General features: G+C 39.8%; 1 protein-coding gene across 2 annotated transcripts in view; it reads right to left on the bottom strand.

The window, feature by feature from the left end:
* Positions 1 to 12,958, bottom strand: part of dus2 (dihydrouridine synthase 2) — a 115,476-nt gene that overhangs the window by 26,109 nt on the left and 76,409 nt on the right. For both annotated transcript variants that reach the window (XM_072547411.1, XM_072547410.1), the window contains 2 exons: positions 9,404 to 9,572; positions 7,516 to 7,637 (listed from right to left, as the gene is read on the bottom strand). In XM_072547411.1, the coding sequence (XP_072403512.1) occupies positions 7,516 to 7,637; positions 9,404 to 9,572 (291 nt within the window). The remainder of the gene's footprint in view (positions 1 to 7,515; positions 7,638 to 9,403; positions 9,573 to 12,958) is intronic.

Here is a 12,958-nt window from a genome sequence, read left to right as displayed (position 1 = left end):
AGGTTCCGCCTGGGACCACTTACTGACAGTTACCATTCTCCTTGGAGAAGGCAAAGAGGAGATTTGATGGAAGTTTTCAATGTGAAAAGAAAGGTCAGACCGAGAGTAGTTGTGGTGTCGAAGGCACAGCCTGGAAGTGTAGTGCTGGCAGGTTCAAAGGATATTGGATGATTGTACAAGACAGGAAAATGGCATCAAATCATCAATCTCCTTCAGAGAGTCAATGTAGGAATCCCAGGCTGAATGGCATTCTGCTGCACTGTAACAGTTTACTGTTTGCCTAATACAGAGTTCAGGTCCTGCTTTTTTTGCTTCATAATGTAATCTTGTTTAGAACTATCCCTTCTGATTACAATAATGATGTGAACTTTAGTGTAAACTTGAGTGAGGGACAGTAGCAACGGCCTGTTGCATGTACAGAGATTGAATCAACGCAACGTAGAACAAGAAAAGCTGCTGTCTCTGACCCATGGAAGGGTAGACCGACCCTCACCAAGAGGCCCAATTGACTCTGTGCCTTCGGAAAGCAACTCTTGTTAACTCAGTGTCAGCGAGAAACATAAACCCACTTTAGAATAGTGCATACACTGTCACTGTTTAACTTAGAAGGTGCTCACACAAGCTAACACCAATTGCAGACAGCAAGACAGCAAGGAAAGGGCAACACAGCCAATGGCTGTGGACACCTTTGTTTTGGAATCATTCCAAAATGGTTATGTGCCTTTGGACTGCATTGTCTCACCATGAACAGCAGCAGCCCCACTATCTAGGTTGACTGGCTGGGCTGGACAGAGGGAAAAGGACAGCAAAGGTGCCAGCTCACCAGAGATTTTGCTGCAAGGGAATTTTGCTGTGAGGACCTTTGATAGGGCAAGGAACAGAGAAAAAATGAAGAATACAGATTCACAAATGCTTAGTGCATTAGGTGTCCTGCCAGATAGCCTGCAGTCACTCTTATGGCTCTGCCCCAGAGTGGCAATTCTCATTGTTCACCACTGCTACTCCACAAGGGCCCTTGCTACTGTCCCTCATCCAAATCTACACTAAAGGTCACATCATTACAATAAACAGAAGATATAGTCCTGTTACATCATTAATTACATTATGAAGCAAAAAAAGCAGGACCAGAAATCTGTATTAGGCAAACACCAAAGACTGTTTTGCTTCCCTCTACACCAACTTAGACTGCAATTCTATATCTGTGCCATTAGGTGGCAAGCTTAGTTGACCAATGTAGTCATGATTTGGAGATGCCGGTGTTGGACTAGGATGTACAAAGTTAAAAATCACACAACACCAGGTTATAGTCCAACAGGTTTAATTGGAAGCATTAACTTTCAGAGCACTGTTCCTTCATCAGGTGGTTGTGGAGTACACGATTGTGGGACACAGAATTTATAGCAAAAGTTTACATTGTGATGTAACTGAAATTATACATTATACATTTTTCAATCTATAATTTCAGTTACATCACACTGTAAACTTTTGCTATAAATTCTGTGTCCCACAATCGTGTACTCCACAGCCAGCTGATGAAGGAGCCGTGCTCCGAAAGCTAATGCTTCCAATTAAACCTGTTGGACTATAACCTGGTGTTGTGTGATTTTTAACATCATCAATGTAGAAATGTTTTTTAATAAGTGAATGTAGAAATGTTAGTTGCCAGTAATAACTGCACAAATCAACAACTCCAAACCCATCTCCACCAATCCTTAAATTAGAAATTGATTTTGCAGTTATCAGAGCAAATTATGAATTAATCAGCATTGATTCTTTTAATGTCTGGTGAGGCCAATTATTTTCTTTCTAGTTTTCCATTTCAGAGCTTACTGCAGTTTGTAACTATATTTTTCTTGGGAATACAGCAACTGTAATACAACTTATTATTACCCTCATGTCATTAACAGCTGAATACAAAAAAAAATCAGATCGTTGTGAATTCAGTAAAACATGGAAGCACTATCAGTGTGAGTCACACCAATATTAAATGCAACTCTACAGATCAGGACACTGTATGAGACACCAAACAGTTTGGCTTGGACCACATACTTCAATTCATTAGAGAACTATATGTGAGTTGAGACAATTCAAGATTTAAAATTATTTTAAAGGTAAAATCTTACAAGTCTAGGATTCTCTGTGACAAATCTGAAAGTGAGGCCTGCAAATGCTGGAGTTCAGAGTGGAGAGTGTGGTGCTGGAAAAGCACAACAGGTCAGGCAGCATGCGAAGAGCAGGAGAACTGACGTTTCGGGCAAAAGCCCTTAATCAGAAACGGCATGAATACGGATTCACAAATGCTTAGTGCATTAGGCGTCCTGCCAGATAGCCTGCAGTCACTCCTGATGAAGGGCTTTTGCCCAAAACATTGATTCTCCTGCTCCTCAGATGCTCTTCTCAGTGACAAAGCCTGCTGGCAATTTGTATTTAGTTTGAGTCTATTGTCTCTTGATGTTGAAAGGGCAGTCATGCAGAAATGCAGTAAAATGCAAGTTTTGTCATCTCCAAGGAGAGCTTATTGTACCTGAGGTGTCAAACTGTCATTTCCTTTTTTTATATAGGAGCTGACAGGTTTTGTATTCACAGTAAATTGTTCTCTTCTGATTTCAGTTTCCAACATTTGCAGTATTTGATTTTGCTTCTTTAGCTGTTTAAACCTTGCATGGTTAGTTACAGTGTAACCAGCTAGGCACCTCAGTCTAAAGAGCCAAACAACTTACAGCATGATAACCCAATTGAAAAAGGCATCTATGACACTATAATGTGCAGTTGTCCTTTGATCCAACTGAAAGTCAGTCAGTTGATTACCCTCCAGTGTTTTGGAATGCGTGGGTTGTTAGGATATTTGACTTGTTGACCTAAATGACTTGTGGCAAGGTTAAGCGAAACAATTTCCAGTGTAGAAAAAAATCCAGATCTATCACCTCAAGTTTAGATTACTACTAGAATGCTTTTGGAGCATCACTAGGTCATTAATATGCTAATTTATTAAAACAGGTAAAAGAAATCTGCAATTGGAGGCTTTAAAAGTGCAGCAGCGCCAAAATAATTAAACTAACATCTCAACAGGTTGTGACAGCAACATCAGAATATCACAAATTGATCATCATGAGCTAACTTGCCCCCTTTTTTTTTTAAACAATTCTGGTGACTCTAATGGTTTCTTTGCAAATCTCCATTAAAACTACAGTTATTTATTTATTCCTCAGCTGTTTACAATTGTAGGGTTTAACCAAAGTCACATTATCTATTTTGTGCAACTCTACCTTACATGGTTCAGGTTAATTTTGTTAAGATGCCAGTAGGTAATTGCCCCAGGAATTCCACATTCTATCAACAAATGGCATAAACTCAAACTTAACAATCAGCCAGTTCATCTTACATGGTTAACTACTGACCGAGCTACACATCTCTAAATAATGTCAGTAATAAAATCGTTAAAAATGCTGGAGGTTTAGCACCATCTGTAGCGAGCGAGAAACAAAGTTAATGTTTCAAATCTAAATGACTCTTTGCCAGCAATGTCTGGTTGAGCAGGATTTGAATATGTTGCATATTGTGTTGTCTTCCATTGTTAGACTGGCTGTAATCCAAACAAAACTTTCAACTGAATGTATGTTCATTTGAATTAAAGAAAAATACAAATAGATTACGCTGAGTGAAATGGTAAACTGCTGCTTCTCAAACAAAGGCACAGAATTGAGTCAGAGTTCATCAGAGGGCCATCAAGAGAAAACAATATTATTTTAAAATTAGAGTTAGGTCATTCAGAAGTGAAATCACAATGGGTGGTAGTCACAGAGTCTTACAGCACAAAAATAGACCCTATGGTCCAATTTGTCCACAGTGACCCAACACCCCAATTTGACCCAGTTCCATTTGCCAGCATTTGGCCCATATCCATCGCAACCTTCCTACTCACATACCCATCCAGACACCTTTTAAATGTTGTAATTGTACCAGCCTCCACCACTTCCTCTGGCAGCTCATTCCACACACACACACACACACACACACACACACAGTGTGAAAAAGTTACATTTCAGGTCCTTTTTAAATGCTTTCCCTGTCATTTTAAATCCATGCCCTCTAGTTTTGGACTTCCCCTCCCTAGGAAAAAGACCTTTGTAATTCACCCTATCCATGCCCCTCATGATTTTATAAACCACTACATGGTTACCCCTCAGCCTCCGAAGCTCCAGGGAGAAAAGCCCCAGCCTATTCAGCCTTCCATATAGTTTAAATCCTCCAGCCCTAGCAACATCCTTGTAAATCTTTCTGCACCCTCTCAAGTTTAACAATATTGTTCCTATGGAAGGGCAACCAGAATTGTACACAAGCTTGGACCTCCAATTCGATCATCTCTCCCCATTATTCAAAACTCCAGATAATATGGTCCCAGTTTCTCTTCATAGCACAATCTCGTCATCCCAGGAACTTATCTGATGAACCTTGTATCCCCTTCTTCAATGGGGATCTCCCCTGAGGTAAGGACACCAAAACTGCACCCAGTTCTTCAGATATGGTCTTACCAAGCTCCTATACAAGTGAAGCAAGATGTGGTTACTCTTGTACTCAAGCCCACTCTTGTACTCAATAAAGGCTGGCATTCCATTAGTGTTCCTAATAGCTTGCTGCAGCTGCATGTTAACCTTCAGTAACTATTGACAAGGACACCCAGCTCAAATACATGTACCAACAGATTCAAAAACAGCTTCTTCCCCTCTGTTATTAGACTTCTGAATGGACCTGTCAAATTTTAAAACTTTAATGCTGATGTCGCTCTTTTGTGAACCTTCCCTGCAGCTGAAACATGGTAGTCTTCACTCTGTCCTATTACCCTAATGCACTTTGCAAGGCATTATCTGCCTGTACTGCACACAAAACAAAACTTTTCACTGTACTTAGGTATGTGACAATAATAAATCAACTCAAAAAATCCACACTTTCCGAACTCTTACCATTTAAGACATAGTCTGCACATTTGCTTCTCCTATCAAACTGGATCACCTCACACCTTTCCATATGATATTGTGCAATCACTAAGCCTGTCCAAATACTCCAGAAATCACTTTCCATCTTCCTTGTAACACACTTAGCTTCGTATCGTGTGTGTGTGCGCGCGACCAGAGTGCTGATACTTCTGCTACCCAGCTACTCATATAGCCTGCTAAACAGAAATTGACCATTTATTCCTATTGGTAAAGACAATAACTGCAGATGCTGGAAACCAAATTCTGGATTAGTGGTGCTGGAAGAGCACAGCAGTTCAGGCAGCATCCAACGAGCAGCAAAATCGACGTTTCGGGCAAAAGCCCTTCATCAGGAATAAAGGCAGTGAGCCTGAAGCGTGGAGAGATAAGCTAGAGGAGGGTGGGGGTGGGGAGAGAGTAGCATAGAGTACAATGGGTGAGTGGGGGAGGGGATGAAGGTGATAGGTCAGGGTGCTCTTCCAGCACCACTAATCCAGAATCCATTTATTCCTATTATCTGTTTGCTGTCTGTTAGCCAATCATTAATCTTTCCAGTACATCACCTCCTATCCTATTCCTTATTTTTCCTCGTCACTTGGATCTCTAGCTCTGGGGAAATTCTGATGTCTTTTTCAATGAAAACAGACACAGAGTAATCATTTAGCTTCTCTGAGCAGTGGTAATGTCATTTGAGGTGCAGGTTTATGCTTCGTGGACATGAGTTGAAATCCCACTTTGGCAGCAAGTAGTGCTATAAAAAATCTGGAATTGAAAACTAGTCTCAGTAACGGCAACCAAAAAAATAGCACTGTCTGTCGTAACAAAAAAAAACCTAGTTCACTAAAGTCCTTTAGGGAAATGAATTTGCCATCCTTATATGTTCTGATCTACAGGAACCTTTGAATTCACAGCAATGGGACTGAGTCTTGAACACCTGCCGTTCTGGCTTGGTAAGGACCAGGAGTGTTAAAATATAAAATTAAAACTGAATAGCACTGTAACCTGAAATGGTGAATGTCTTTTTCTTATGTTCCAGGCACTAACAATAGATACTTGTGTAAGTAATCACAGGTTACTTTACATTTTTAAGAAGGGTGAAAGAGGAAAACTAGGGAATTACAGACATCGTAGTCCTCATTCTGTCCTATTACCCTAATGCACTTTGCTTAAGTCTGCGGTGGGGCAATTGTTGGGGTCTATAATCAATAATGGGGCAATTGAACATATCAAACATTTCCAGTTAATCATGGAGATCCAGCTGCAGATTTATGACAGGTAGGTCATGCCCGACAAACCCCACTGAATGATTTGAAGAGGTCACTCAGGTAGTGGACAGAGGAATGTCTATGTATGTTGTTTATATGGACTTCCAGAAGGCACTTGATCAAAGGCCTACATAAAGATTCCATTAATTCAGGTAGAAGCCCACAGAATTGAGGACAAATTAGTGAATGGCTGAGAAATTGGTTGAGTGGCAGATGACAAAAAGTAGAGATAACGGGTATGTATTGAGATTAGCAGGATTAACACAAGGATGTGTGTCAGGGTCTCAATTATTCACATTGTTTATTAAGAACTTGGATAATGGCTTGGAAAGTCATATATCCAAATTTGCTGATGACACAAAGTTAGGCAGCACTGTAGACAATGTAGATGATATCATAAAATGATAAAGGAATATTGATAGTCTAGATGAATGGGCAAAACTGGGACAATTGGAGCTCAATGTAAGAAAATGTAAAGTGGACTATTTTTAACTGAGAAATGATAGATCAGGGTACTTTCTAGATGGTGTGAAGTTAAATACAGTGGATGTCCAGGGAGATTGGGGTTCAGGTGTGTGGGTCCTTAAAATTCCAGAAACAGGAGTCACAAATAATCAAGAAAGCTTATGGAGTGCTGGCCTTTATAGCTAGAGGACAGGGTAAGGATGCAGAAGTTATACAAAGCCCTGGTTAGAGCCCATGGAGTACTGTGAGCAGGTCTGGGTACCGCACATTGGAAGGAGATATTGGCTTTGGAGGGAGTACAACATAGGTTTACAAGAATGACATCTGGACTTCAGGAGTTAAGGTATGAGGAGGGATTATATAAACTGGGCCTGTTTTCTCTAGAATTTAAAAGGTTAAGGGGTGATCTGATTGAAGTTTTCAAGATATTAACAAGAAAAAAAACAGATAAATAAAGATAATCTATTTCCACTGTCTGGGGACTTTAGAAATGAGGGACATAGGCTGAAAATTAAGGCAGACCGTTCAGAAGAGACGTTAGGTAACACTTAAAACAACAGAGTGATCAGGTTTAGAGCTCTCTTCCACAAACACCAGTTGATGCTAGAGAGGTCGTTAATTTTAAATCGGAGGTAGACACATTTTTGTTCAGCAAAGGTATTAAAGGATATGGTCCAAAGTTCCTAAATACAAGTCAAATGTAGACTACATCATTTCTCGAGAACATGACTTTCCTTGTTTGTACAAAGCCTTCTTATTCACCATAAGATACAATATTCCTTCCTTAAATTAAACATTAATGAAATATTTACCAGATCTCTTTATTCGATTGTGCAGCATGCAACTTCTTCCCTTGAGCTGATTCTAATTTCTCTCTTAACATTTGGCACAGACAGTATTTAGTATTTGTGTAATGACTGTCATATTTAATTGCCTGGAGAACAAAGAAAACACAACAACATCATCCTTCTCTAAAACAGTGTTTGCTGATTTACAAATCTCTATCCACTGTTTTATAGTGTGGCTCAAACCATACAAAATTATTTGTAATGTTCATAGAATTAATATAACAGAAACTATAAAGCATAGAGTAGTTCTCCTAATCATTGAACCAAAACTTTTCTCCTTTTTTATGGCTTTTTCTTAATTCGGTGTCTGCTGCTTTTCATGGGACAGGCTAATTTGCATTGTGGGCAGGGCTTGGATTAAAACATGGGATTCCTATCCGCAAGGGGGATAAACCACTGAGCAACTGGACTTGGGTTTTGTTCTTTAAGGAGTTCTGTCACTTTCACCAACCTGTTGGCCTCTATAAGCAACATTCATGTTAACGAAAGGCAAAGAGAAGTAAGGATGCTGGGAGAATGAAGGATGGTTGGATAGTGATTGGCCATTTAGTTGTAAATAGTACAAATAGGACAAGTTAATAAAATATGATAGTTTCACATTTAGATACTCTTTTAAGAAAACATTTACCAACGATTTAAGATATTTTTGATAAAGAGACACAATTTGTTTTGTCCTTGAGAATTATACTGAGCCTTTTCTCTGTTTAAGTTTATTTAATTATTCTGTGGAGTGCTGATACTTTGCCAATGGGTTGGAAAGTTTTCTGGCTGAAAAGGCGGTTTCACACATGACAGTGTTATAGAGATGTACAGCAAGGAAACAAACCCTTCAGTCCAACTTGTCCATTAATCTAGTCCCATTTGCCAGCATTTGGCCCATATTCCTCTAAACCCTTCCTATTCATATACCCATCCGGATGTCTTTGAAATGTTGCAATTGTATTTGCCTTTACCACCTCCTCTGGCAGTTCATTCCATACATGAATCACCCACTGTGTGAAAAGTTGCCACTTAGGTCCCTTTTAAATCTTTCCCTTCTCACTTTACACCTATGCCTTCTAATTTTGGACTCCCCTACCCTCAGGATAAGACCTTGGCTGTTCACCCTATCCATGCCCCTCATGATTTTATAAATCTCTATAAGGTCACCCCTTGGCCTCTGACGCTCCAGCGAAAACAGCCCCAAGTCTATTCAACCTCCCCCCAATAGCTTAAACTCTCCAACCCTGGAAACATCCTTGTAAGTCTTTTCTGAACCCTTTCAAGATTCCCAACATCTTTCCTTTAGCAGGGAGACCAGCAGTATTCAAAATATAGCCTAATAAATGTCCTGTACAGCCGCAACACGACATCCCAATTCCTACACTCAATGCACTGACCAACAAAGGCAAGTATACCAAATGCCTTCTTCCCTACCCTGTCTATACCACTACTCCACTTTCAAGGAACTATGCATCTGTACCGCAAAGTCTTTTTAGTTCGACAAGGATACTGTTTCCATCAGATTTTGTTGATGGCATCCTGGCCAATTTTGCCTTAATTTACAGTTACAAAAAGCTAAATAGACAGTAAGGCAAAAAGAGATAGATAATAAATTTGTCAAGGGCAAAAAAAAACCCTTTAGCCCTTTTTCTTTAAGTCTTCCCCCTATCTGGCTATTTGTTTCTGGATTCAAAGAAGATCCACTGAACATTGAATTATAAACAATTAGAATTGAACAAATGGAAAGCAGACAAATCGAGTCCTCTTGTGTTTGTGTTCTCCAGGTTTTTCATTTTTAATGACTTTAATCAACAGTTCACATTAACTATGTTAAATTGACTGCAAGGCAGTGGCAACAATAGATACTCACATATGTTAGATATTCCTTTAGAACAGTCTCTGTTGGTAACAATCCATCTTTTCTGAAGACGGAAGGGTTCCACATGGCTGCACGAGCTACCATGACTGAAGACGCATTTGTGACCCGCTGAAATTCTTCAATGCCTGAATATTCTTTGATGATCTCCTGAGATCCGCCACTAAGGTGAACAGTAAATTGATCGTAAATTGAACACAACTGCAGTGATAACAGAGCACACAAAACATACAGTACAGCAAAACAAAACAAACAAACTACTTGACTAGTGGAACATTTTAGAACTGAGATAACATAACATTAACCTTTGGACAAACCCTACTTAACTAATAGCTGACTGGCAAACCCCCTGATTTTTACAACAAATATGTTACAAATCATGTACAATCCTTTCAAAAAGATTAAACTATATCTTTTAGCTATGTAGATGGGTCATAGAATAAAATCCCAACAGTGTGGAGGCAAGCTAATCAGCCTATCAAGTCCACGTCGACCCTCTAAATAGCATCCACCCTTACCCAACCACCACCGCCCCCATCCAATCTGTGTAACCCTGCATTTCCCATAGCTCATCCACCTAACTACACATTCCTGGACAGAATGGGTAATTTAACATGGCCAGTCCATCTAACCTGCACATCTGAGGGGTCACCAGAGCCAAAATGTTAACTCTTGTTTTCTCTCCACAGATGTTGCCAGACCTGCTGAGTTTTCCCAGCAATTTCTGTTGTTTCAGATTTCTGAGACTGTATAAGACTGAGACTTTCTAAGACTACACAGCAATGGAACGGACACCCACCCTTTTAAAATAAAGACTTATCTTTTTCTCCTTCCAATTCTCTGCACTCACTGCACAAGCTGGCATTTTTGACAATCTGCAGAAACTAAAAGTAGAATGCTCACATTCTTTGAAACTCTCTTGCTAAGAGACCTGGTTCAAAATAACCCACGTTAAGTTTCAGGTTTCAGCAGTAATGCCATAAAGGAAATATCCTCTTATGGCCTTACGGTAAAATGTACTTTTTCAGGCAAAGAAAGGAAGAAAAACATAAAAAGAGGGTTGTTTCGTTCACCAAATCATCTGAACACTTTTTCATTTTATACTGGGGGTTTGTGAAACCACTGGAACTAGGAAACAATGAACGATGAAAATATACATGCTGAATTTTATTAAGCTAATTATGAAGAAGCAAAAATTGGCCTAAACTTTACTGCAAGGCACTTAAGCTCAATGTTTTGCTCTGTAAGTTGCTTCTAGCAGTAAGCAAGGAGATTCAAGGCTTGAGATTGGAACAGAACACAAATGGAGGAGCAGGGTAAATTAGATACAGAAAGAGAAATAATGATAGACACCCAAAGAAGGACGGCACGATGGCACAGTGGTTAGCACTGCTGCCTCACAGCGCCAGAGACCTGGGTTCAATTCCCAACTCAGGCGACTGACTGTGTGGAGTTTGCACATTCTCCCTGTGTCTGTGTGGGTTTCCTCCGGGTGCTCCGGTTTCCTCCCACAGTCCAAAGATGTGCAGGTCAGGTGAATTGGCCATGCTAAATTGCCCATAGTGTTAGGTAAAGGGGTAAATGTTGGGGAATGGGTGGATTGCGCTTCGGCGGGTCAGTGTGGACTTGTTGGGCCGAAGGGCCTGTTTCCACACTGTAAGTAATCTAATCTAAAGAATAACAGAACTGGAAAAGAGTTACAGAACTTAGGTTGACAGATACTGTACTTTATTAACAGTTATCATTAAATAATAAACCAAAGAACTGTGGATGCTGGAAAAGGTCAGCAGGTTTGGCAGCATCTGAGGAGAATTCTGAAGAAGCGTCATTGGATCCTTAACATTAACTCTGCTTTCTCTTCACAGGTTTTACCAGACCTGCTGAGTTTTTCCAGCAACTTCTGTTTCTGTTAACAATAATTACGTTATTAAAGAGGGAGTTGTTAAGTACTAACTCTGAACTGTAACTGATTTTAGAAACAATATAATGCTATTTTGTTCCATCGAACAGAATCTAAACTTGGGAAGATGAAAGAAAACCCATTACTTAGGAGTTAAGAAAAAGAGTTAAATAAAACAGCAGTACTTCTACCTGAGCATGAGAGCAAAAAATGAATTTCTCCAGACCAAATTATTGGCTGCCTTACGATAACAAAGTCTCAACAGAAATCAGAAACAGAGTTATCTAGACAAAACACTAAAACAATTAACATCAAATCCTGCTAAGATACATGCAAAGCTGTCTTCAATAGGTTGTTATGATGAGAGATTGCTGGGGCTTATTGACATGTGTGTTAGCATTGACCTCTCAGCTACCGAATCCCTCAAATTAGCTGAAATTTGGCAATGGCTACAGATTTTGTGTTTGCCAATATTACCGCGTTGTGCAGCACTGGATGATGCTGTAGTATAATGGGCAATATTTGCTTTATGATAACCAATTCACCCACGTCTTTTCTGGATTCAATGTTACCCTATTGGCTGAACACTTGTGATGTTGAAATATAGATTTTCGGCCTTGGAAAGTGTTGGGTCGAAATCAGCCATCTTGTGATTTATCAACCTAAACAGAAGAAGTTTTTTTTTGTTTCAATTTAACTAGTTACAAATAACAATTAGTAAACAGTGAAATAGCTCATCTACTGATTCCCAAAATATTTACTGAAATACAAGGTCATTCACTGGTACTGAATTTGAGTATTGCTGAGAAGACATTTTAAAAAAATCATTCATGGGGTGTGGACGTCATTGGTTGGACCAGTATTTATTGCCCATCCTTAGTAGCCCTTAATAAAGTGGTGTAGCGCTGCTTTCTTTACCGATGCAATCCACTTGGTGGAGAGGATTTTGACCCACTTACAGCAAGAGAATAAGTGGGTCAAAAGCCACTTTGACCACTAAATCCACTTTTGCTGTTGTTTCCTAGACAGGGTAGTGTTTGGCTTGGAGGGGAACTTGCAGACGGCAGTGTTAACATGTATCTGCTGCCCCTGTCCTTCTAGACGGTAGCGTTTGTGGGTTGGAAGGTGCTGCCTAAGAAGCCTTGATGAATTTCTGTAGTGCATCATGGAAGTGGTACACACCGCTGTGATTGTGTGTCAGTGGTGGAGGGAGTGAATGTTTATGGATGTAGTTCCAGTTAAACATGGTTTTCTGGATAGAATTAAGCTTAAGCAGTGCTAGAGCTATACTCATTCAGGCCAGTGTGGAGTATTTCATCAGACCCTTGACTAATATTTTGCTGATGTGGATAGCAGGCTAGTTCCTCGCTGTAGGATTTCTGGCCTTTGATCTGTGGAAAACTTTTGTTACATCTTTTCATCCTGTACTCATTAGGATAATCAAGTATTACCAAAGGGAAAGCAACACTCATACTGTATGAGAGGAGAGTGCTGATTGGCTGGCAAGTGAACTTTGATTGGATATGGAAATTTCATAGAGAATGCACCAGTTAACGATGACTGGCAGTCAACTGCCATCTCTTAAAATAAAATCGAAAAGGTTGACTCTGATCGTTTAAGCATCATAATGTGAAATTACTCAGAATTGC

The sequence above is a fragment of the Chiloscyllium punctatum genome, chromosome 26, assembly GCF_047496795.1.
Source record: "Chiloscyllium punctatum isolate Juve2018m chromosome 26, sChiPun1.3, whole genome shotgun sequence".
NCBI lineage: Eukaryota > Metazoa > Chordata > Chondrichthyes > Orectolobiformes > Hemiscylliidae > Chiloscyllium > Chiloscyllium punctatum.
This window is presented reverse-complemented; position numbering and strand designations above follow the sequence as displayed.